This window comes from Bufo gargarizans, chromosome 1 (genome assembly GCF_014858855.1).
Source record: "Bufo gargarizans isolate SCDJY-AF-19 chromosome 1, ASM1485885v1, whole genome shotgun sequence".
In the NCBI taxonomy this organism is placed as follows: domain Eukaryota; kingdom Metazoa; phylum Chordata; class Amphibia; order Anura; family Bufonidae; genus Bufo; species Bufo gargarizans.
The window spans coordinates 659,039,421-659,066,904 of NC_058080.1; the positions used below are offsets into that span (position 1 = coordinate 659,039,421).

The 27,484-nt window shown below is 43.0% G+C and overlaps 1 protein-coding gene across 1 annotated transcript in view; it reads left to right on the top strand.

Annotated features, from left to right (window-relative positions):
- Positions 1 to 27,484, top strand: part of FCHO2 (FCH and mu domain containing endocytic adaptor 2) — a 147,496-nt gene that overhangs the window by 103,558 nt on the left and 16,454 nt on the right. Inside the window, exons 13-20 of the mRNA XM_044276050.1 lie at positions 2,018 to 2,196; positions 3,786 to 3,797; positions 5,056 to 5,080; positions 5,180 to 5,219; positions 9,475 to 9,560; positions 20,251 to 20,366; positions 22,422 to 22,551; positions 23,050 to 23,161. Of these exons, the coding sequence (XP_044131985.1) occupies positions 2,018 to 2,196; positions 3,786 to 3,797; positions 5,056 to 5,080; positions 5,180 to 5,219; positions 9,475 to 9,560; positions 20,251 to 20,366; positions 22,422 to 22,551; positions 23,050 to 23,161 (700 nt within the window). The remainder of the gene's footprint in view (positions 1 to 2,017; positions 2,197 to 3,785; positions 3,798 to 5,055; positions 5,081 to 5,179; positions 5,220 to 9,474; positions 9,561 to 20,250; positions 20,367 to 22,421; positions 22,552 to 23,049; positions 23,162 to 27,484) is intronic.

Consider the following 27,484-nt stretch of genomic DNA (forward strand, 5'->3'; position numbering starts at 1 on the left):
GAGCTTATGCCGAAGTAGCCATCCAAAAGCAGGTTATATGGACAGGTGAGCACCTGCCGGAGACTTCTAGCGTCATGTGTACCAATGGAAAATAAAGGCATGCGTGTCTGCCACTCCATTCAAATCTACAGAACTGTCTGAGATAGCGGAGTACAAGAACATGGCTATCTGCAGCAGTCCCATAGAGTTAAATGGAGTGGTGGACACGTAGGTGTTTCTGCTAATCCAGTCAAAAGGGAGAAAGACACCCGTTCTCCTGATCAGCATGGCCACAGTGGTCAGATCTCCGCCAGCCCGATGGGGGTAATCTCTTTAATGCAGAATTTAATTTGAAACCTCAGTTGCAGATCCCATCATTTCGGTGAAACTCTAGCTCTGCATGCAGCGCTATTCTTCCTGAAAAACGACAGATACCACACCTGAACACAACAGACCCCCACACGTCCGTAAGTGTTTTGCGGTCCACATTTTGCGGACCGTACATGGCTGGCACTTTAACTAGAAATGCCTTTTCTTGTTCGTGTCTGCGCAACGGAAGTGCAGATGCGGACAGCACACTGTGTGCTGTCCGCATCTTTTGCGGCCCCATTATAAATGAATGGGTCCGGATCCGTTCCGTAACATTGCGGAACGGATCCGGACCCATTTTGCGGATGTGTGAATGGACCCTAAGCCTATGGGGTCTGTTGGGCACCAGTGCTATGCGTTGTACATTGGATCTGTCAAAGTGCTGTATCTTCTTTTGTGTATGGAAGCCACAGAGCAAGTGTGAACAGAGTCTTATGGTTTCTTGGTAGCACTCTGCTTTTACAGATTGGTTTGAGCACATTGGAGTCTAATCTGTTTGATTGTAGTAAGGTTGTACGTGTCAGGAGGGCTAAAGAAACGGAATAGCCATTTCTTGAATTACGGAATACATTAGTGCTCTCTTAAAGAGCTGTTCTAGTAACTACTTGCATTCCCCACGTAATAACAATTCTGGAGCATCTATTCGTATAACTCTGTTCCGTTCCTTTATTATTCCTGCTAGAAGTTATGAATGAATTGCAGTTTGCAATGAAGATCCAGCTGAGTGTTTCCAGTTGAGGGTGTATCCCTTTATAGTCTGACACTAGACAATCAGTGCTGCCATTGTCATGCTGTGCACGGACACCCTCCAACTGGTAAAAATCATCTGGATCTTATTTGCAAACTGCTAGCAATTAATTCATAACTTTTAGCAGGAATAATAGAAGAATGACACTGAATAGTCATAAGAATGAATGCTTCAGAATATTTTTATTACGTGGAAATGCCAAATGCTAAAATAGAAATGGCAGGAAAGATTCCAGGGAGATATGAGTAAATCAGTTTGTATGAATTGATTAAAGGGGTTGGAAAAGCCCCTCACACTGATTCTACTTACCTGGATCTCCCCTCCCTGCGCCGCTCCTGGTCCCCGCACTGCTGCAGCTGCATCTCCCCATGCACGGATGAAAACATCGCAACAGATGGGCTGGCCACGCTGCTCAAGTGACACCCACCTTCCCCCTCCACTCCTTTTATCGACAGGGACAGTAATGTAACTACTACTGTTAATCAAGGGGGTAAGGGGAGCCTTTTGAGCAGTGGGGCCATCAACAGAAAGCTGTTTTGATGACTCGATTCATACAAATAGATTGGCTCATTTCTAGTTACAGGTCCTCGTTTAAGGGTTTTTCAGGGAGTTTAATATTGATGACCTGTCCTACGGATAGGTCCTCAGTATGGGCAGGGATCTGATCCCCGACACTACAGCTGATCAGCTGTTTTCAGGAGCTGCCCCAGGACAGCACAGCTCCACACGCTATGTAGTGGCTATCCCTGGTTACTGCAGCGCTGCTTCCACTGCTGCTCCAGGAAAACCCCTTCTAAGACAGGTGATACTTTTTTGGCTCATATTCTCACATACTATCTGTGGGACATCGGATGATCATTTTAACGGCTCCCTATAACATTGGAGCTTCTTGAAATAGCAAATTCTTTAACAACTTCACACATACCAAAGAAAATCACTTTTACTCATCAAGTGATTCCGAATCAGAGGATGATGGACCTAAGAAATTCCATGTGGAGATCAAACCTGTACAGCCAAACAATGGACCTCATCATAGTGTGGCCTCCATTGATGAGCTGAAAATGTCCATTGGAAATATCTCCCTCTCTCCAGCACCTTCTGTAAGTCCTTTTACCTCTCCAGCTTGGCTTTGTATATTTAGTGTAGGTTTGCATTACACGACTCATTATTTCAGTACCTACTTACTTAGTAATACTTTATTTCACCTTTACTGATGTTTATCGGGTTAGAACAATGGGATTCGGGGTACGTACTATATAGGGTTGGTTGTTCTCAGTGCAGTAATGGAGTTGGAAAGGTGATTATATTAGAGCGTTTATTTGTTTTTTATTTTTACGATTTTATACAATCTGAATCCTACTGGTATAATTTAAAGGGGTATTCTGGTTATGTAGAGTTATTCTCGTTCCACAGGTTAAGCAATAACTATAAGATCAGTGGGGGTACAACCGCTGGGACTCCCGCTGATCACAAGAACGGGAACTCCGTAGCCCATCGAAATGAATGGCACAGCCGGTTGAACATGTGTGTGGCTGCTCCCTTCATTTCTATGAGAGCTCCAGACAGTACTCCAGATCGGAGTACAGCGCTCAGCGGTACTCCAATAGAAATGAATGCTCCACCGTCCTGTCCGTTCATTTCCGTGGGCTCCACGGGGTACCAGTGTTGGGGGTCCCAGTGGTAGGACCTTGCTGACCTAATGGTTATCCCCCCATCCTGTGGAATACCCCTTTAAGAGAAAACCGTAAAGAGGACTGGTCAGCCCATCTAGCGTGTCTGTCTGGGTAAAACATGAAATAACAATGCTAAAGCATCATTTCTTAGAATTCCTCCTGGAAATTAAAAAATCTGCAACTAGGGTTACCAGTCGATAGGGTGTGTCTTAGAGTCCAACGTTGGTCAGCCATTGGGGCCAGTAATGCAAACTCATGACAACCCTTTCTCCACACCTCGGCTCTGACTTCAGCCCAACTCCAGGTTATAGAGATTGAGAGCACATAACACATTTATCTAACAAGTTGTACATTTATTATATGAATGATACAATATTAATAATATTTAAGATTTTTATCTTGAAGCTGCAGCCCTAGCTGACCATGTCACACTGTTTTAGGAATTTATGGAATTACATAATTTGTGAAAGATTGGCTTCTTGTATCAGAAAGTCCGTAGAAAAGTACGGTATCTTGTTTGCTATGGGAAGCAAAGAGTCCCATAATACTAAATGACTGAACATGAGATATCATTACAAACATTCAGTGCTTTCAGGTGTTTTACTAATCTGCTGTAATGCTACTTACCATAAATTTCATCATTAAAACCTTTCACTTAAAGGGATATTCCCATCTTTGATTTTTGTGGCTGAGAGGGGAATAACAAGAGTAAGCTCCAACAGGGGGGTAGCTGGAGTTAGGGAAACACGTCGGCTGTGCTCCTGTTAGTTAGGCGAAGAGCATAGCACAGCTATGGAGGTTACAGAAACAGCATGGCTCCCATTCACTACTGTGGGAGTTACGGAAACTGCGGAGCACAGCCAGATCATCTATTTCCATAAGCCCGGCACTTACGCACGTTATTCCCATCTCGACCATAAAAGGCAGGATGGGAGTACCCCTTTTGTATTTAATTACGAATGAATATGTAATATTATGTTTTTATTTTTTTCCTTTTTGTATAATACTGACAACAGCGGCAAAGTCCGGTGAGTATGCACTGAACGGTGACTACACTGTAATGGTTCTTCTGTCTGTTTAGTCTTGTTTGAATTAAAAGGGTTATCCCATCTTAGACAATGGGGGCATATCGCTAGGATCCGGGGTCCTCCAGCCACAACTCTCCCCGACGCGATATGCCCCCATCGTCTAAGATGGGATAACCCCTTTAAGGTCTAATAAAGCTATGTGGTGTAGCTATTAGTCTTTTTTTATTACATCAATTGTTATGGCCATTGTGTATAGCAACCCTTTTTAATGTTACATTTATATTTATATATATATTACATTTATATTTTTTCTTAATTATATGTTCAGGAATAAAGTTAGCAGTAGCAACCAATTGCTCTGCATCCTAGGCTGCATACTGGTTCATTTCTGTTTCTGCACTAGGTGTTATAAACCCCAAATTTATGCTCCTGTTTTCCTCTTCACCATTGACTGACAGTCACAGTGTATCTGCCTGTAGAAACAGAGGTCACCAGTCAGTGGTGAGGTTGATGTAGCAGAGGCTTCCATCGTGACTACAGTGGACTTATAACTAAACAAAAAATATATACACATATATATACAAAAAAATCCACAATGAAAATTGACCCATAGTATGGCTTTTAAAGGGGTTTTCTGAGACTTTAATACTGGTGACCTTTCCTCAAAATAGGTCATCAGTCTCTGATCAGTGGGGGTCCGACCGCCTCGACCCCCACCAGTCAGCTGTTTTAGTAGACAGCGGCGCTCCCCGTAGCACCGCAGCCTTCTCTGTTTTTCCTAGGCCAGGTTTGACACTTTCATCATTCACACGTCCGTGTCCGTGCTCAAATCCATGAGCAGGTGGTCAGTGATGCCTCTGTGAAGGGTCCGTGGGTCAATTTTTTGCTGTCCGTGTTTCACTGACTATGAACAGCTGAAAAATTATTTTCAAAGGATCTCTTAATGATCTGCGAAACACGGATGCAAAACGGATGGCATCCGTGGTTTTCACGGACCCATAGACTATAATGGACGTGATGGATCCGTGAACAGACAAAATGGAGCATGCATTTATGCTAAAAACACAGACCCACGGACCGTGCTAAAACACTGATTTGTGAATACACACATTAAAATGACTGGGTACAGCACACGTCCAAGAAACACTGACGTGTGAATGAGGCTTAACTCTTACATTTTTCAGTGGATCCAAATTTCGTCCCCTGTGGACCATTTTTTGCTAATTTTATGTTTTGTTTTTTTTCTTTTCATTTCTAGGCACAGATGACCAGGAATGCATCAAGTAAGTTAGATTTCATGAGCAGTAATATTTTGTTTTACATTTGTGTTAAAACTTGTAATGTGGGTAATGTCTCATTTCTTTTCTCTATTTCATGTTAAGGTGAAGAGATGACAAAGTTGAAAGTGCCTGGCACTATGGAGTAAGTTGTTAGAAAGCCTTGTGTGCAAAAACCTTGCAAAATAATTTTTAGTCATAAAAAATGAGCATATTTAGGATGGAAATACACAGACAAAATAATTTTAGCTCGATCCATACTGTTTTGGCCTTACTCGCCAGGTTAAGCCATCCACTAGATATCGTTTAAAGGGAACCTGTCACCAGGATTTTGTGCATAGAGCTGGGGACATGGGCTGCTAGATGGCCACTAGCACATCTGCAATACCCAGTCCCCATAGCTCTCTGCGCTTTTATTGTGTTAAAAAACAGTTTTGATCTATATGCAAATGACCGGATATGAGTCCTGTATTCGGAGATGAGTCAAGCGGAAAGGAGCCCAGCACCGCCCCGCGTCCTCCGAATCTCCTCCTTGCTGGCTGACGTCACAGAGCTGGAGCGCCGAAATCGCGTGATGCACGAGCTAGCGCATGCGCAGTGTCGGCATCATGTTCATTCCCTGTACTGGCATCAGCACAGGGAACGAACTATGCATGTGCTAGCTCGTGCATCGCGAGATTTCGGCGCTATACAGGAATACAGGACTCATATCCGGTCATTTGCATATGGATCAAAACTGTTTTTTAACACAATAAAAGCGCAGAGAGCTATGGGGACTGGGTATTGCAGATGTGCTAGCGGCCATCTAGCAGCCCATGTCCCCAGCTCTATGCACAAAATCCTGGTGACAGGTTCCCTTTAATGTGGAAATCAACTTTTAAACCGGCATTAAAAGGTCTCCACCGATCCGCAGCCTCTGCCGTTCACACACTGTTCTGGTCCTGGCTGTTCTCCGCTTCCTTTCCTTCTTGATACATCAAAAATGCTAGGAAAGGCCTACCCAGCCATTCACTTGCCCAGATGGGGCACCAATAATGCCAGTGACTGGCTGAGTGGGCCTTTCCTGGCATTTCATGTCTGTATGAAACAAAGTGAAGAGCAGCAGGCACCATAGCAGACCGTGCTGCTCGCTATATATCAAAGTTACAGTGTCTTACATTTTATTTCTGTAATGGCTTCTTTTACAAGGAAATGTGTTACAATTAAAGAGCAGCTTCCCGTCCTCTCCTCAAGCTGCCCTTAGTGGCGGTGCAAAGTCCAAGATGTGATTCTCCTGCAAGTATGAAAATTGAAAACATTATAGATTTATTAAAGGTGCATTAAACACATGGTGTGCATGTCACCAAAAACCGAGAATGCACGTATGTGTTTCAAACTCGTTCAGGGTTCTTAATCATAGCAGTTAGCTCTCAATCATCAGCTATAATTAAGGACACGCCGGGGGTTTGAAATGCATATTTGGATTTAGTTTTTTTGGTGGTGCATGTTTTTAAAGGGATTTTCCTGAGAAAGATAATGATGACTTATCCTCAGGATAGGTCATCATTATCACTGAGTCCCAGCACCCCCACTGGTCAGCTATTTCAGGGAGCTGCTGCGCTCACCGGAGCTCAAAGGCCCCTTTCACACAGGCGAGTTTTCCGCGCGGGTGCAATGCGTGAGGTGAACGCATTGCACCCGCACTGAATCCGGACCTATTCATTTCTATGGGGTTGTGCACATGAACGGTAATTTTCACACATCACTTGTGCGTTGCGTGAAAATCGCAGCATGCTCTATATTGTGCGTTTTTCACGCAACGCAGGCCCCATAGAAGTAAATGGGGCTGCGTGAAAATCGCAAGCAAGTGAGGATGCGGTGCGATTTTCACGCATGGTTGCTAGGATGAAAGTCTATTCACTGTATTATTTTCCCTTATAACATGGTTATGAGGGAAAATAATAGTATTCTTTAATAGAGAATGCTTAGTAGAAGGTCAATTGAGAGTTAAAAAAAATAAAATAAAATTAACTCCCCTCCTCCAATTGATTGCATAGCTGCCGGTCTCCTGTTCTTTCTTCAGGACCTGTCATAGGACCTGTGGTGACATCACTGTGCTCATCACATGATCCATCACCATGGTGATGGACCATGTGATGAGCTCAGTGACCCCACCACAGGTCCTGAAGAAAGAATAGGAGACCGGCAGCTACGCGATCAATTGGAGGAGGGGAGTTAATTATTTTTTAACCCTCAATTGACCTTCTACTAAGCATTCTGTGAAGAAGTCTGGGTATGGGTACCAAAAATGGCGATTTTTCTCACGCAGCGTGCAAAACGCATTAAAACGCTTTTTACTCATGGGGAAAAATCGCGTATGTTCCCGCAACGCCCATGTGAAACCAGCCTAAGGAGCACAGGTGGCGCCCGGCAGCTTTCCAAGGACAGGTCTCTACATTGTATAGTGGCTGTGCTTGGTATTGCAGCTCAGCCCCATTGACTTGAACGAGGCTGAGCTGCAACTAGGCCACGTGACCAATGTACAGTGAAGTCACTGGCCTAGGAAAAGGCTGCGGCACACAAGGCCTCTTCTAACAGCTAATCAGTGGGGATCCCGGATGTTGGACCACTACAGATCAGATACTGATGACCTATCCCGTGGATAAGTCATATACAGGTCCTTCTAAAAAAATTAGCATATTGTGATAAAGTTCATTATTTTCTGTAATGTACTGATAAACATTAGACTTTCATATATTTTAGATTCATTACACACCAACTGAAGTAGTTCAAGCCTTTTATTGTTTTAATATTGATGATTTTGGCATACAGCTCATGAAAACCCAAATTTCCTATCTAAAAAAATTAGCATATTTCATCCGACCAATAAAAGAAAAGTGTTTTTAATACAAAAAAAGTCAACCTTCAAATAATTATGTTCAGTTATGCACTCAATACTTGGTCGGGAATCCTTTTGCAGAAATGACTGCTTCAATGCGGCGTGGCATGGAGGCAATCAGCCTGTGGCACTGCTGAGGTGTTATGGAGGCCCAGGATGCTTCGATAGCGGCCTTAAGCTCATCCAGAGTGTTGGGTCTTGCGTCTCTCTACTTTCTCTTCCCAATATCCCACAGATTCTCTATGGGGTTCAGGTCAGGAGAGTTGGCAGGCCAATTGAGCACAGTAATACCATGGTCAGTAAACCATTTACCAGTGGTTTTGGCACTGTGAGCAGGTGCCAGGTCGTGCTGAAAAATGAAATCTTCATCTCCATAAAGCTTTTCAGCAGATGGAAGCATGAAGTGCTCCAAAATCTCCTGATAGCTAGCTGCATTGCCCCTGCCCTTGATAAAACACAGTGGACCAACACCAGCAGCTGACATGGCACCCCAGACCATCACTGACTGTGGGTACTTGACACTGGACTTCAGGCATTTTGGCATTTCCCTCTCCCCAGTCTTTCTCCAGACTCTGGCACCTTGATTTCCGAATGACATGCAACAGTCCAGTGCTGCTTCTCTGTAGCCCAGGTCAGGCGCTTCTGCCACTGTTTCTGGTTCAAAAGTGGCTTGACCTGGGGAATGCGGCACCTGTAGCCCATTTCCTGCACACGCCTGTACACGGTGGCTCTGGATGTTTCTACTCCAGACTCAGTCCACTGCTTCCGCAGGTCCCCCAAGGTCTGGAATAGGTCCTTCTCCACAATCTTCCTCAGGGTCCGGTCACCTCTTCTCGTTGTGCAGCGTTTTCTGCCACACTTTTTCCTTCCCACAGACTTCCCACTGAGGTGCCTTGATACAGCACTCTGGGAACAGCCTATTCGTTCAGAAATTTCTTTCTGTGTCTTACCCTCTTGCTTGAGGGTGTCAATGATGGCCTTCTGGACAGCAGTCAGGTCGGCAGTCTTACCCATGATTGCGGTTTTGAGTAATGAACCAGGCTGGGAGTTTTTAAAAGCCTCAGGAATCTTTTGCAGGTGTTTAGAGTTAATTAGTTGATTCAGTTGATTAGGTTAATAGCTCGTTCAGAGAACCTTTTCATGATATGCTAATTTTTAGAAATAGGAATTTTGGGTTTTCATGAGCTGTATGCCAAAATCATCAATATTAAAACAATAAAAGGCTTGAACTACTTCAGTTGGTGTGTAATGAATCTAAAATATATGAAAGTCTAATGTTTTTCAGTACATTACAGAAAATAATGAACTTTATCACAATATGCTAATTTTTTGAGAAGGACCTGTATATCTTTTCCTGGATAGCTACAATGTTTTTAATGTTTATGCATGCTGGAAGCACATCTTGGACTTTATACCATTAGTTTCACCTGAGCGTCGCCTCAGCATTGTAACGTGCATCGTGTCTCTTATCTGGGGATCTGCAACAAGATGGCAAGCTAAGAATGTTTCTATTATATTACAGCAGAGTCAACAGTGATCTTTTAGCTTGGGATCCATTGTTTGGCAATTCTGTGGAGTCATCCTCCATATCATCTTCCAGTTCAACAGGTAATTGTTAATATTTTTTTTTATCAATTATGGCAGTCACTGTATACTTATTGCATATTTTCAAGAAAAAAATGCAAAAAAGGGAAAGTTATGATTTTATTTTATTTTTTTCACCATTAGGGGTTATTTGTATTCTCTCTTTACATCTATGTATTTATATTTTGTGGAAATCAGAACTTGCGCATGCATTGCATTTAATAGAAGAACACTGATGCACACTGAGTTTTCCTTGTGTAGTTTGAGAAGCCATGCTGTCCCTTTTATCCAAATAATCTCTCAAGGTAATTTCATAGGATATTGTTTGCAGGAGCAGGATGAAGATTGACTGATATTATAGCAGTCTAGTCAAATACAGCTGGAAAGCATGGGACTAAAGGTGGCCATATACATCAGACTGAAGTAGGTTGACTGTTGAGTAGCGGTTGAATGAATAGTCCTCACACCTAGGAATTCATCCACATTTTAGTCTGTATTGGCTTGAAGTTGTTGAACTGGCCATACATGTTCAGTGACACCTGACGAGTGATCTTTCTGCTGCCGATTTCTTTCCAGTCAGTGGCCCAGATTTCCGAATCCTAAAGATGGCATAAGCTTTAACAGACTGTCTGGACTTGCACCAGGTTTATTACAGGGGCCCAGACAGGATGATAAATTTAGTGCAGACTTAGCCACTTTGCTTTCAGTCTGTACCAACTATTAGTTGTCCTAATTTGAGACAGACCTTTACGCCAGAATTGGCGCACTACTTTGGTGCAAATAAGGCATCTTAATCCTGCCCCTTTCTTATGAAGCGCTGCCCTTTCCGCTAAGCCCCACCCCCTTGCCAGGCATGCATGTCAAAGAAAACCTAGATGTGCCAACTTGCGCAACGTTTTAGACAGATTTGTATCGTAGACACATTAGTTAGTAATTCTGTTTTCCATTGTTCAATTAAAATGTTGTTAAAAGGTTTTCCCGAGACTTTTTAACTGATGACCTATCCTCTATGGATATAGAGAGGATTCAAAGAAAAAAATAAATCTGACCCTTTTGTTTCATGATGACAGATTCCCTTTAAAGGAGTATTACGGTTATAACAAGGTTTCCTCTATCCACCGTACAGGAGATAACTATCAGATCGGAGCACCAGAGATTGGCGAGGGCTGTACTCGGCTGTATGCAACGCTCCCATAATAATGAATGGAGTAGCTGCATGCATTTCTGAATGGCTGCTCTGCCATTTCAGGGGGCTCCACAGGGTACGGGGACATTCTTGTGATCGGTGGAGGTCTCAGCAGTAGAACCCCCACTGATCTGATAGTTATCCCCAATCTTGTAGATAAGGGAATAACTTGGTAAAACTGGAAGACTCCTTTTAAGTGTGCATGTATATTATCACAGGAATTCTACGTTGCTGTGCATCAACTTTCACTGTTTATATTCCCCCCCGTTTTTCTTTAGCTGTGATACAGGACCCTTTTGGGAGTTCCCTTTTTCCCCCCACAGCTTTGACCTCCAATAGCTTGTCTGAATTCACGTTTGACTTCCCAATATCTGACCCCGGAGATGCAACACAGTCTGATTTTGGTGCCAACCTTTTTCATAATTTTGGCACAATGAAACCTCAGGTAGACAACACCCAGCCTCACTTTCCGCATCCTCAAAGGCCACGTGCATCCTTGCATGAAAGCATCAAGTACAATACCACAAGTCGGAAGAAGCTTCAAAGATTTCATAGCGCATTTGAGAAGGTTGACAACATGCGTTATTTTTTGTCCGAGAGGACTTTAAGGAGCTATATGTTGGAAGAAAATCTAGGCTTGTCAAATGCCAACTATTGCCTTGATGATGTATTCATTGAAGAGAACTCAAATGCTTCTGAAAAGTCATCAAAGTCGGCAACTTTCAACTGTAGCCTGTCTACAGTTCAGATAAATGATGGTATGACAAGCATGTGTTGTGTTGCTTCATTGTGCCTTGTAGTGCCAAGAAAACAGCACTCGTGTTTTAGTGCGTGCAACGAGAAATATGAATGTTTTAGCTGTTTTTTATTTTGTTCTTTATAGCTTTTTTCTGCATCCTTTTCTTTTATAAAAAGTCATATTTTGTGGTCTCCAAATAGCCAGATATGTGGATCATATCAGTATTTTTGTTTCCATTCTCAGTGTGGTTTTTTTGCATACAGTTTGTGCATTTTATATGTGTACTGTAGTAGATATCATTGCCTTGATGTTTGTGTGTGTGTGTCGGTCTGTTTTGATGGTGGTTACTCTGCCCCATAATTGCATGTATTTATATGCATGGTATGACGACAATGATTTCTATTAAATCTTGATGATGTGCCATTGGTACTAACCTGCTTTTTACATCCAGCGCCCTTTAATAGTGTTGTGCGTACCCGAACTTTGCCAGAAAAGTTTGGGTTTGAGTTCGGTGTTCAGGCATTTAATAAAGCTTGTTGAAAGGCTAGAAGCCATCACAATAGAGGTATATAGTGGCTCACCCCTCCTGCTAATATAGATCGGTGCTCTCACTAAGTTGTGGTTCACCCAGACCACAATATGAAGTAAAAATAGAAATAGAAGTATAGTGGGCACTCTATATCCGGCACTAAATATTGGGTACTAAATATTGGGTACAACAGATTTATTTAGATAAACAATATTATCAATCTACTTCAAAAATAAAATAAAACTTGCAAAATGTTCCCAATTGTATGACAGTACAATTAATAAAAAGTCATAAGATATTCCTAAAAATATATAAAAATTAAAAATAAAAAATAGTATAACAATATAATGCTCCTAGAGGTTAAATGATATAGATATATATATTCACATTCATAAAAGTCCCTTTAAAATCTTCCGCAATACTTTGTGCGATTGATATGATAGATATCCTGAGTTTTGGCAATGTTCTATGCGCTTATACGTTCAAATCTGTAGGTCTCACTTCAATGAAGGATTATAATGGTGGCTATTCAGGGGTTAGTTACATGCAGTATAATAATTAGGTTTGACTCACTGCTTAATGTTCGTTGGTTTTTCTGACTTTCGTGGCGTCCCACTACTGGTCAGATCACTCACCCCTCTTCTTATATGCTGTGCATAAGCTGCGCTTCCATTTAGCGGTAATATTGCGATGTCCGCGAGGTTTCCTCTTGGTCTCTGTTCAGCGTCCCACGTGTAGATGGTTTGTCACGTGATCGGAGCTTCAGAGCGTTTGTCACGTGATCGGAGTTTCAACACGTCACATAACCTGAATCCAATGTGGTTGGGTTAGTTCAAATTCCGGAGGCGGTACCAACCTCCGTTTTTACAGCTTTCTGGCAATAATCTTGCTGTTTTTCCACACAAGTTTGTTACTGGTTATAGTAATATAAGACGTCTCATTACTTTAAGGATCTCATCCACTCTCGCTATACGCGTTTCGAGGTTGCTAACCTTTTCATCAGTAGCTAGTTTTTGAGATCCTTACTTCCTCCTTATAAATCCTTGTAAGTCCCACCCTTTCTTCTAATTGGGATTCCTCCCAAAATCTGGTCAGGATCTCCAGTCTGTGAGCACTTCTTTTGACTATATATTTTCTTATGTTTTGGGTGTACCATTTTTCTGGTTCATCCTATGCATATTACAACATCATACATATATCATGTAAAACTATCATACGCATTATATTCATATGAGTTATATTATAAACAAATGTAAGTCATACATATAAAATACATACTATAAAACAATAAAATATTTTATTCTATTAAAAGGATATATATATATTAATCTCAAATATTCAGATTATTTCATTGCTTAAAATTCCTTTCTGTTTTCTGTTTTTCTTTACACTATAATTTCACCAGTATGTTCATAATTTTTATTCGTAATTTTTCGTGATTTTTATATGGCAGGGTACAGAGGAAGAACTTACAGTATTTTTAGCAGATATTAATCTAAATGACAAGAATATAAAATTTAGCTCAAATGTCAGTAAACAACGGATCGAATTTTTAGACTTAACTATTAAAGTAGAAGGAGACCAACTAATATGTCATACATATCAGAAAGATGTAGCTCGTAATAGTTATATTCTATATACGAGCTGCCACCTGCCAAGGTGGTTGCTAAACATTCCTAAGGGACAGTTTAGAAGACTAAGACGGAACTGCACGAAAGAAGATGACTACATGAGGGAAGCCTTAACTATGAAAGAACAATTTCTTGTTAAAAAATACCCCCCCGAACAAGTAGATGAGGCATTAAAAGAAATACAAAAAATGGATAGAACAAAATTCTTTATAGAAAAAGAAGCTAAACCGGTTATAGATCAACAACAGAATGCTCAAATAAATGAAGACTTAATGAGAATTATCTTACCGTTTAGTGCACAATACAAGAAAATAGAGGCAATTATTAAAAATCATTGGCACCATATTATAAAAGATAAGACAATAGGACCATGTCTATCCAAAGGCCCACAAATAGTGTACACAAGAGCACCGAGTCTAGCTTTGAAAGTGGCACCTACTGTAAAAAATAAGAAAATAATAAATCGAAATGCATTTAATTTGAAAGGATTTTATAGATGCAATACGTGCAGCAATTGCAAAAATACTAAGTTCCCGAAGAAAACCACCAATGTCTCCTCCACAACGAATGCTTTTTCGTATGATATAAATACATTTCTAACCTGTAATACCTCAAATGTTTTATATCTAATAGAATGCCCTTGCAAAAAACAGTATATAGGACGAACTAAGAGACTGTTAAAAAGAAGGATTGCAGAGCATATGACAAAGATCAGGGCAGGATATGAAAAACATTCACTGTCGAAACATTTTAAGTATCACCATAATCAGGACCCCTCACAATTACGATTCATGGCATTCGAAAAAGTAGATATTAATTGGAGGGGAGGAGACCACATCTCCAATATGTCTCGACAGGAAGCAAGGCGGATATTTGATTTTAATACATTATTGCCTGGAGGCCTCAATTCAGACTTTGAGATATTTGGCTTTCTGTAATAAACAGGGGTGTGTGCCCCTCGTTGATGGGACATCGGTGTTTGTCTGTTATAGCGGCACTTCGATTTCCCCTCGACGGAGGGCCCGCACCCCCACACACTAAAATCACGAAAAATTACGAATAAAAATTATGAACATACTGGTGAAATTATAGTGTAAAGAAAAACAGAAAGGAATTTTAAGCAATGAAATAATCTGAATATTTGAGATTAATATATATATATCCTTTTAATAGAATAAAATATTTTATTGTTTTATAGTATGTATTTTATATGTATGACTTACATTTGTTTATAATATAACTCATATGAATATAATGCGTATGATAGTTTTACATGATATATGTATGATGTTGTAATATGCATAGGATGAACCAGAAAAATGGTACACCCAAAACATAAGAAAATATATAGTCAAAAGAAGTGCTCACAGACTGGAGATCCTGACCAGATTTTGGGAGGAATCCCAATTAGAAGAAAGGGTGGGACTTACAAGGATTTATAAGGAGGAAGTAAGGATCTCAAAAACTAGCTACTGAGGAAGAGGTTAGCAACCTCGAAACGCGTATAGCGAGAGTGGATGAGATCCTTAAAGTAATGAGACGTCTTATATTACTATAACCAGTAACAAACTTGTGTGGAAAAACAGCAAGATTATTGCCAGAAAGCTGTAAAAACGGAGGTTGGTACAGCCTCCGGAATTTGAACTAACCCAACCACATTGGATTCAGGTTATGTGACGTGTTGAAACTCCGATCACGTGACAAACGCTCTGAAGCTCCGATCACGTGACAAACCATCTACACGTGGGACGCTGAACAGAGACCAAGAGGAAAACTCGCGGACATCGCAATATTACCGCTAAATGGAAGCGCAGCTTATGCACAGCATATAAGAAGAGGGGTGAGTGATCTGACCAGTAGTGGGATGCCACGAAAGTCAGAAAAACCAACGAACATTAAGCAGTGAGTCAAACCTAATTATTATACTGCATGTAACTAACCCCTGAATAGCCACCATTATAATCCTTCATTGAAGTGAGACCTACAGATTTGAACGTATAAGCGCATAGAACATTGCCAAAACTCAGGATATCTATCATATCAATCGCACAAAGTATTGCGGAAGATTTTAAAGGGACTTTTATGAATGTGAATATATATATCTATATCATTTAACCTCTAGGAGCATTATATTGTTATACTATTTTTTATTTTTATATATTTTTAGGAATATCTTATGACTTTTTATTAATTGTACTGTCATACAATTGGGAACATTTTGCAAGTTTTATTTTATTTTTGAAGTAGATTGATAATATTGTTTATCTAAATAAATCTGTTGTACCCAATATTTAGTACCCAATATTTAGTGCCGGATATAGAGTGCCCACTATACTTCTATTTCTCTAGAAGCCATCACAGCCATGCCTACTAATGGCATGGCTGTGATTGGCCGGTGCATCATGTGACCCAGCCTCTATATAAACTGGATCACGTGTAGCACCGCCCATCAGCTCTCAGTAGTAAAGGGACAGAAAGCCGGCAGCTGAAGTGAGGGACAGTGTTTGTGCGACAAAGTGACAGGGAAATTGATATAGTTAATCCGTCTGTTAGTTCGGTGCACGTCATATACCATTTATTGCGTGACGTACACCTGCACTGCATACGCGACAAATGAGGTGAGCATTAAATAAGGGACGTGGTGCTGCTGGGGTTGGAGCTCCTGTTGCAGGGTTAGGATGTGGTCGATCTGTGCCAGCTACACGCCCAAATGAAATGCCTTCCTCAGGTGCACGTAGGCGACTGAACGTTCAGCGTTATTTTGTAGGCCCGAATACCGGTGTACGAGTAGTGAGGCCAGAACAAGTACAGGCGGTAGTAAATTGGGTGGCTGACAGTGCCTCCAGTTCCTTCACATTGTCTCCCACCCGGTCCCCTGCTCAAAGCGCAGAATTGGCACCTGCAGCCCATGGGCATCTGTCTTTCACCTCACCCCCTTGCAAATCAGCCAAGCAGTCTGAGCCCCAAGTCATGCAGCAGTCTCTTATGTTTTTTGATGACTCTGCTGGCGGGGTTTCCACTTCTGGGGCACATAGCCCTGCCCCAGAAGTGGAAGAGATTGAGTGCACCAATGCCCAACCACTTATGTTTCAGGATGTGGACATGGGAGGACCACCACAGCACATATCTGATGATGACGAAACGCAGGTGCCAACTGCTGCGGCTTTCTGCAGTGTGCAGACCGGCAAGGAGGGCAGGGGTGAAGAGTGGGTGGAAGATGATGTGGTCCTAGACCCCACATGGAATCAAGGTCATGCGAGTGACGTGTGCAGTTTGGAGGAAGAGATGGGGGTCACACAGCACCAGCCACACAGCAAAAGACGGAGCAGTGTGCAAAATCAGAGTGGCCGTCTCCCAGGAAGTACGCCTGCTACTGCCCACCGCACCCAGGGACTGAGCACACCAAAGCCAGCTCCAAGGAGTTCCCTGCCGTGGCAGTTGTTCAGACAATGTGCTGACAACAAGACGCGAGTAGTTTGCACGCTGTGCAATCAGAGCCTGAAGCGAGGCATAAATGTTCTAAACTTGAGCACCACCTGCAAGACCAGGCATCTAAATGCAAAACATGAGCTGCAGTGGAGTAAACATCTCAAAAACCACAAAGGATCTCGAGCTTCTCCTGGTCCCTCTTCTGCTGCAGTCTTGGTCTCTTCCTCACCCTCTGGAGTGACAGTGGCACCTGCCACCCTGCAGACAGAGGGTGTGTCAGCAACGCCACCATGTTAGTCAGAGTCACCAAGCATCTCCACAATGTCCCATTGAAGCGTTTAGCTATCCATCTCCCAAACACTGGAAAGAGGAAGTACCCCCACCCACGATTCCTGGCTCTGAATGCCAGCATTTCAAAATTCCTGGCCTTTGAAATGCTGTCATTCCGTCAGGTGGAGACAGAGACTTTTAAAAAAAACATATGGCGGTGGCCCACAGTACGTGGTTCCCAGCCGCCACTACTTTTCCAGGCAAGCCATCCCCGCCCTGCACAACCAAGTGGTGGACAAAATTAGGTGTGCACTGCGCAACGCCATCTCTGGCAAGGTCCACATTACCACTGATACGTGGACCAGTAAGCACTGGCAGGGACATTTTATCTCCCTAACTGCACACTGGGTAAATGCAGTGGCGGCTGGGCCTGAGGCGGATAGCAATTTGGCGCATGTCCTTCTGCCACCGAGGATTGCAGAACGTTTCTTTTTGCCTCCTCCTCCTACTCCGCTTCCTCCTCTACCGCCTCCTCATCCGGTCAGCGTAACACCTTGACCACCAACTTCAGCACAGCCAGGGGGAAATGACAACAGGCTGTTTTGAAACTTATCTGTTTGGGGGGAAAAAAAACACACCGCACAGGAACTGTGGACAGGCATGGAACAACAGACCGATGAGTGGTTGGTGCCAGTGAGCCTCAAGCCCGGCCTAGTGGTGTGCGATAATGGGAGAAATCTCGTAGCAGCTCTGGGCCTAGCCGGTTTGATGCACATCCCTTGCCAGACGCATGTGTTGAGTTTGGTGGTGCAGAGGTTCGTAAAAATTACCCTGATATGTAAGAGCTGCTGCAGAAAGTGTGGTCCCTCTGTGCGCACTTTCAGTGTTCTCACCCTGCTGCTGCTCGCCTGTCTGCGAGGCAGCGTAACTTCGGCCTTCCCGCTCACAGCCTCATATGCGACGGGCCCACAAGGTGGAACTCCACCTTGCACATGCTGGAGAGAATGTGCGAGCAGCAGCAGGCCATAGTGGAGTTTCAGCTGCAGCACGGACGGGTGAGTCGCTCTGCGGCACAGCACTACTTCACCACCAAAGAGTGGGCCTCCATGCGGGCACAGGACACAGACGATACACCTCCCACAGAGGACAGATTGTCATTGCCTCTGGGCATCCTCGCACACATAAGTGACTACATGCTGCATTACCTGCGCAACGACCGCCGAGTTGCCCACATTCTAACCAGTGCTGATTACTGGGTGGCCACCCTGCTCGGTCCCCGCTACAAGGACAACGTTCTGTCCTTAATTCCGTCACTGGAACGTGATCGGAAGATGCGCGAGTATGAGTGCACGCTGGTAGACACGCTGCTGATGGCATTCCCACCTGACAGCAGAGGCTCAGTGGAAGCACAAGGCGAAGGCAGAGTAGGAGGAGGAAGTTGCTAACACAGCTGGGGCACCGCCAGCACCTCAGAAGTGAGGGTTAGCTTGGCCGAAACGTGGAAAAGCTTTGTCAGCACACCTCAACAACCAGCACCACCAGCTGATACGGAACATCTTACCAGTAGGCAGCATTTCACCAACATGGTGGAACAGTACATGTGCACACGCCTACACGTACTGACTGATGGGTCTGCCCCATTCAACTTCTGGGTCTCCAAATTGGGCACATGGCCTGAGCTTGCCCTTTACGCTTTGGAGGTGCTGGCCTGCCCTGCAGCCAGTGTATTGTCTGAACGTGTGTTCAGCACGGCAGGGGGCGTCATCACAGACAAGCGCAGCCGCCTGTCCACAGCCAATGTGGACAAGCTCACGTTCATTGCAATGAACCAGGCATGGATTCCACAGGACTTGTCCGTACCTTGTGCAGAATAGACAAGTATACCGGCCGCACCCAGCCATTGTTATACTCCAGCGCATTTTCTTTTTGTTTTCTTTTTTATATTTCCAATGTTTTGGGGTCTTCCCAATTTTATAAAAAAATTAAAAAACTACGAAAATGGTGTTGGCTACCTCCTCCACCACCGCTTCCACCTAAACCGCCACGTCCAGCGCCTCCTCAACCTCCTACTCCACTTTGACCTCCGCCCCCTAGTTCAAGATCATTATTTTTCTTTTCTTTATTCTGTTATTTTAATTCATTTTTCTATCCACATTTGTTTGCAGGGCAATTGTCCTGCTCTTACCCCTATTTTACTTCCTTTTGCAGCCCTCTAGGCCTTTCTATGACTTTTTTTAGAGCCATTTTAGTGCCCCAAAGTTCGGGACCCCATTGACAATGGGGTTCGGGGTCAAGTTCGGGTCGCGAACCCGAACTTCCAGGTGTTCGCTTGACCCTACCCTTTAACTATCAGTTCAAGAATTACGCTTGGCACAGTTTTATAGAAAACGCCATCAACTGGCATTGATGTGCAGTACATTTCATTTGACCAGAGAATGAAAGTTTTCTTAATTATTTTTGAGGAGGAATACATTTGATAGGCGAAGCTCAGTCTAAAGCCTAAGCTCTTCATCGAAAATGTTATTTTTGTATATGCATTAAAACATATCCAAAAGACCACCCTCCATCTAGACCAGAATCTTCTATGATGGAGTCATATTAGCCTATTTGAACTCAAGCGGGAAACAAAATTAAAAATAGCCATATTTTAACTTTTTTTTTTTTTTTTGCTCATTTTACTTTTTAATCTGCCTGGTTTTCTGTAGTAAAGTAGGGCACACAGGGCAGCTCTTTTTCTCTCATCAATACCATTGCAAAAATGAAAATGGTGTTTCCCCAGTTACTTATTGGTCTTCATTCATTATCCTTGCTTTACAAATGGCTGGTGACATTAGTTTTTTCAGCATCTTTCTCCAAGGTACAGTATGTTATTTTGGATTCATCATGTATAAAGCTAAGTAACTCAAAAGTGACATTTTGTTTTAATCCAGTATCACCACCTGCACGCCCCACTACACCACTTTCTGTTGGCACAATAGTACCCCCACCAAGACCTCCATCAAGACCAAAGCTGTCTGCCAGCAAGCTGATGGGCATAAATGAACTGGTAAGTATATTTTTCTTGAAGTGCATATTGTAGAATCAATGGAGGTTCCAGTAGATGGCCGCTTTAACAAAACGCCCAAAAACAGACACATATTTGTCCCCAGGATCAACCCTATACTGGCTGGTAGGGCTCATTATGCTGATTAAAACAATACCTTTCTTTTGTCTGTATGCTAAACAGCTACAGAGAAATCTGTGTTTTTATCCACATGCAAATTAGAAGCCCAAGCAGCAGGAGGCAGGGCTGAATCCTTTTCTAACACCCCCTGTGCTCTGCATATGAATAAAAACACAAAGTAGTCAGCATGCTGAGGGCAGAGATGTGTCCTAGCATCTACATATCCTATACACTATGTAGTATAGCTTCACCACACTGAGAGATGCTCAGAAAGCTAGTATACATTTTAATATACATTTAACCCATAATACAAGTCTATATCCTTGTCATATTAAGAATAATGAATTAGCTCAAAAAGCTAATAAATATTGCTGGTTTCTATATAATCATGTATTGTGCCTGAGAATAAACCAGTAATAGTTTTCAGAGGTTTCAGGTTTCTAAGAACAAAAAACACTTCTCAATATAGAAAGGTATTTTATTGTTAATATAAATATATATTATTATTATTATTATTGCCTTTTAATATGGGTTAAGTGAGAGAAAAGTTTATGTAAATCTCTCCCAGGATTTAAACCTGGGATCTCCACATGCAAAACCACGCGCTTATCACAAAACTATAGCATTACCACATAGAGAAGGCTGTTTTTTCTATGCTTATAAGCTGACACATATTACTGGTGTGTTTATAATGATATATTGTGCTTGTGAATAAAGCAGTAATATGTATATTAGATTTCTGAGCAGATCTCATTGTGGTGAAGCTATAGTACATAGAGTATATGATATGTATATGCAAGGACACAGCTCTGCTCTCAGCATGCCGATGTCTAGCCCTGTCAATCAAGGGGAGGGGGGAGTGTGCAGAGCACAGGGGGTGTTACAATGCAGTGCTCAAATGATTCAGCCCCGCCTCTCAGTGCTCAAACTTCTCCTTTTGCATATGAATAAAAACACAGATTACTCAGCGATGAGCCCTACCAGACAGTATGTCTGATTTAATAGGGTTGATCCTGGTTATCGGATTTAATAGGGTTGATCCTGGAAACCCCATTTTAAAGGTGATTTCCGAGACCTCAAAAAATTCGGTTGAAGTCTGAAAATTTAAGAAAATAATGAAATCTTACTTATAGGGATCGACCGATATTGATTTTTTTAGAGCCGATACCAATAATCTGTGAACTTTCAGGCTGATATACGATAATTTATACTGATAGTCTGTGAATTTTCATTTTTGAAAAAAATAAATAAAAATCCTACAGGGTGAATAGGACTTCACACTCTCCCTGCTGCCCTGTGCTCTGTGCACATAGCAGCAAGGGAGCTATGGCAGCCAGGGCTTCAGTAGCGCCCTGGCTGCCATGGTAACCGATCGGAGCCCCCAATGATTTATCCGCGGATCTCAGCTACCGCTCATAGAGGTCGGGAGCCGGCTATGTGATTCTGCAGCCAGCTCCCGCCTCCTGTATATGAATTAATGAATAATCTTTATTGGTGGCGCAGTGGCCACAGCCCCTCCCCTCCTCTTGTCCTCCCTCCTCTCATTGATTGCTACAGCGGCACAGCGGGGAGGGAGGGAGGGAGACACTGCTTTCTTCTCCCTTGTGCTGCTGAGGGAACACCAGCAGCACGATCCTTGTTCCCCATACGTTATCAGTATATCCGCAAAATAGATGCCGATACCCATAACGTTCAAGATCCTGAATATCGGCCGATAATATCAGTAAAACCGATAATTGGTCGATCCCTACCTACTTATCTACTGAATCCCCTGATATTCCAGCCCTGTCACTCCTGTGCTTTCAGCAGTCTGTCTCAAACATTACTACTCCATGCTGCATCCAGTCACTGGCCTCAGAGAAAACCCCTTTAATATAATGCACACTTAATCATGCAATTAAATCTTAACTATTTATATTGTGTTATATTTCTTACAAGCCAAGGCCGTTCAGCCCTCCAGTTACATCTAACACTAGTCCACCTCCCTCTGCTTCCTTACCTCGTGCCGAAAGTTCATCCTCTATCTCCTCGTCCACTTCAATTAGTGCAGCAAACACCCCTACCTTTGGTAAGTACTATGTACACCTTTTACTTTTCTTTCTAATGTTTCCTGTGGATTTTTCCATGGAAAAACAATGTTTTGCCCTTTTAAGCAATCTTGACTAAATGTGTGGTATTCTGCACATCTAATATTTTTCTGTGCATAAATCTTCCAACACTAAGTTTCAGATGAACATGATGGCTTACCATTTGAGTGTTTGCTATATTTTGGATTGTAATGGTTCTGCCACTGGTAAAGGGATAGGGGATAGCTGAGTACTAGCTCATCTATCTCCGGCAGCCCCATAGAGCTGAATAGTGCAGCAGCATGCATGTGGGACCACTGCTTCCATCAATAGGAATGTTTTCCTGATTGACGAGATCCCCAGCCTTCTTTGAATAGGGGATACGTTGTCTTAATGAGATAACCCCTTCAAGAAATGTCCTGGTTCCTTCAAAATGTTTTTCATGTTTATTGGTGCCGTAATATTAACTCCATATTTCCATTATGACTATTGAATTCCAGGTATATCTCGTGGCCCCAGCCCTGTTACCTTAGGAAGTCAAGACACACTACCTGTTGCTGTGGCGCTTTCTGAATCTGTGAACGCCTACTTCAAAGGTTCTGACCCAGCAAAGTAAGTGTGATGGGTTAACTGGATTGTATAAAATGTGTTCTGATGATGCCCATAGAAACCAACCAGATCACTGCTCTTAATTTCAGACCTAACCTGAGAACCTAAAATGCCATAGTATAGGCAATACTGAAACATTGTTACAACAGTATTTCTGCACGAAAGCCTCTTATAACCAGACAGGGCTCTTTCACACCTGCGTTATGGTCTTCCGGCATAGAGTTCCGTCGTCGGGGCTCTATGCCGGAAGAATCCTGATCAGGATTATCCTAATGCATTCTGAATGGAGTGAAATCCGTTCAGGATGCATCAGGATGTCTTCAGTTCCGGAACGGAACGTTTTTTGGCCGGAGAAAAAAAAACTGAAGACTTGCCGCAAGGCCGGATCCGGAATGAATGCCCATTGAAAGCCATTGATCCGGATCCGGCCTTAAGCTAAACGTCGTTTCGGCGCATTGCCGGATCCGACGTTTAGCTTTTTTTAGAGTGGTTACCATGGCTGCCGGGACGCTAAAGTCCCGGCAGCCATGGTAAAGTGTAGCGGGGAGCTGGGGAGCAGCATACTTACCGTCCGTGCGGCTCCCGGGGCGCTCCAGAGTGACGTCAGGGCGCCCCAGGCGCATGGATGACGTGATCACATGGAACGTCATCCATGCGCATGGGGCGCTCTGACGTCATTCTGGAGCGCCCCGGGAGCCGCACGGACTGTAAGTATACCGCTCCCCGCTCCTGGGTGCCATAGTAACACTGAACGCATTTTGAAGACGGATCCGTCTTCAAATGCTTTCAGTACACTTGCGTTTTTCCGGATCCGGCGTGTAATTCCGGCAAGTGGAGTACACGCCGGATCCGGACAACGCAAGTGTGAAAGAGGCCTAACCCTGGTGTGAGTATGTGGATTGCAACCATAGGTCAAAGGTAATCCACTTAGGCTATGCAACCTTAGTGTGTAAATTCAAGCTTCTAATCTAAAGTACTAAAAGAAAGCACTCTTTGCAGTTTGGTGACTTCATTCACTTGCAGGTAGCATACTCCTTGCCTTTCAGTATGGGGCAGAGATGCAAGCGACTTGAGTTACTGCTATCCTTTATTTCTTCCTTCCTAGAACTTTAAATATATTACCCAAACAGGAAATGGCAAGCTGTTCATGTGAAAGTAGAGTCAATTTACTAATTCACAGACCTGTGATTACAGCAGCATCAGCATTGTTTCAAGCAGCCAACCTCTACAGTGTACTGTACCAACTAGAGAGGTGAAGGAATGGCAAGTGTAATTTGTAGTGTAGCTTCACTATATCTGTAATATTATATTTCAGTACATGTGATTTGTAAATCCTAGTTCCAAACGACTGATTTTTCTTCACAAAATTCAGAACCAGTTGTCATCACCATATTGGGGTTTTACTGCCCTACGTTAGCACTTAGAGACCCGTTTGTTTGTGTGTGACGTAAAATGACTTTGACCTTTTGCAGTCTATGTGATTTCACGTGACTGGGTATGGTGTTCTCTATGTCTATAAAGAACCAAAAGCAGTACAAAAGTCATCAACAGCCATGATCAGATTTTTACTTTAAATATTAATTTTCAGATATGGGGATTAGCCTGAACCCTGTGTTGTGAGAGAGAACGTAGCAGTGTTTGTACTGGTTAATCATTTCCTTAGTACAACATACTGCTATCCGAAAGTGGCAACCTGAGAATGGACATGCAAAAGCAATCTTATTTTCATTTTATCCATTAGTTCATATGCTTTGAATCATGCAAATAAGCATCTCAGGATGTAGTTTGTCCTTTTTTTTTCTTTCTTAACCCCTTATTTACATGTCCACCAAACTGTAAAACTAACAATACATCTTTTACCTGTATCCTATGCATGTGAGGAATAACAATAGCATAATTAATTTCTAATCTGATAATCCCTTACATTCACGGCATTTGTTATATTGACATATGCTTTACTGGGAACCCTTCTGCAATCTTATGAAGCGGGCTCATTGCCGGGCATGTGTCATGTAAGCCTATTCTCCGTGATCAGTGTAGATCGTTCTGCATTTCAGTCCATTTGTTATCTGATTCATTATGCATGTTGTAAAGTCAGCTCCATTAATTCATGTTTGCCGGGCTTGTAACACTTTGTCCTACTTCTAAAGGTTATCTCTCTGTAGCTGACCCAATCCTGGCATCCCATATATCATAAAATAAAGGACGCTGCCTCAGACATTGGGTAGATTTCACATGTGTATTCTTCCTGTAGTTAAAGGGGCTTTCTGAGATTTCAAAATAGATAATCAATATCAGATTGGCAGGGGTCCGACACCCAGAACTCCCACTAATCAGCTGTTTGAGGAGGCCGCAGTGCTCCGGTGATCGGCACAGACCCTTTACAGCAGGCATCCTAAAACTGTGGCCCTCCAGCTGTTGCAAAACTACAACTCCCAGCATGCCCGAACAGCCTACAGGTATCAGCCTACAGCAGGGCGCAATGTGGGAGTTGTAGTTTTGCAACAGCTGGTGGGCCGCAGTTTGAGGATGCCTGCTTTACTGCGTACCAAGCACAGTGCCATCCGTTTGATAGTGGCTGAGCTTGGTATCGCATCCTTATTCATTTCAATTGGATTGAGCTGCGCCTAGGCCTTGGGACCGATGAATGGGACGTCACTGGCCTAGAAAAGGCTCTTCAGGCGGGAGTGCCAGGAGTCGGACCCCCAATGATCTGATATTGATGACCTATACTGTGCCATAAAGTGGTATCTGAGTCTTTTGATTGTCAATGATTTGACAGGACACATCATTTATGTGCACCCTGAGTATGTAGTGCTTGCACAATCTGGTAATTGATACATATGATGAGAAATTGCAGGAGTCGTAGGGCATTTGGCCAAATTTTACAGAATCTGTTACCCCAAAGATGGCCTGTTTCCTCATATTAATCAGATGAAAACCTGCTAGATCACTATTGGGTGAGTTCTAAAATGAAGCTGAGCATGTGAATGTGGCTGCACAGTCTCCATATAGTGAATGATATTTGGGAGGCTGATAAAGCATGTGGAACCTATTTGACAAGTCTGCAATGTCAGTCCCATGGTTAGAATTCAATTAAAAAGGACCTGTCACCATGAAATGCAATCTGCAGGTAGCATGTTATAGAGCAGGCAATGCTGAGCAGACTGTCATTTATACATTAAATCTCTGCCATTTAGGATTTCATTGTTCACAGGGGCGATGTTATCAGCGACTGACAGTATTCTCTGTGCAAGTGTGTATACAGAGCTAGTTGTCAGTCACTGACAGCTGTACACAGGGAGGTGTTATCAGTGCATCCTCTGTGTAAGGCCTCTTTCACACGACCGTATGGCTTTTTCAGTATTTTGTGGTCCGCAAAAAATACGGATAACGTCCGTGTGCATTCCGTTTTTTTGCGGAACAGAACAGCTGGCCCATGATAGCACAGTACTATTCTTGTCCGTTATTCGGACAATAATAGGATATGTTCTATCTTGAAACGGAAGGCATACAGAGTACCTTCCATTTTTTTGCGGATCCATTGAAATGAATGGTTCCGTATACGGTCCGTATAAGGAACACAAAAGAACGGAAACGGGAAAAAAAACACTGTTCGTGTGCAAGAGGCCTAAGTGTGTATACAGATAATTGTCAGTCACTGATAGCTGTACACAGGGAGGTGTTATCAGTGATTGATAGTATTCTCTGTGTAAGGGCTCATGCACACGACTGTTGTTTTTCGGTCCGTTTTTCATGGATCCGTTGTTCCGTATCTGATTTTATTATTTTTTTTCTCTGATTTAAGTCCGCCTCCGTTCCGTTATTCCACAAAACATTTCCGTATGGTTTCTGTATGCGATCAGTTTTTTGCGGAACGGAAACAGTAACTTATTAATCACCAAACACGTGAGCAGTATGGGCTGGGCATAGCATTTCTACTAGGGGTGCACCGAAATGAAAATTCTGGTCCGAAACCGAAACCGAAAATTCAGGATACCCCTTGACCGAAACCGAAACTGCCTTTTTGCCCAAATACTTTTAAAAGACCCCCCACCCCATAACAGTGCCATCCACAGACCCCCCCACCTCATAACAGTGCCATCCACAGACCCCCCCACCTCATAACAGTGCCATCCACAGACCCCCACCCACCCCATAACAGTGCCATCCACAGACCCCCCCACCTCATAACAGTGCCATCCACAGACCCCCACCCACCCCATAACAGTGCCATCCACAGACCCCACCCACCCCATAACAGTGCCATCCACAGACCCCCCCCACCTCATAACAGTGCCATCCACAGACCCCCCACCTCATAAC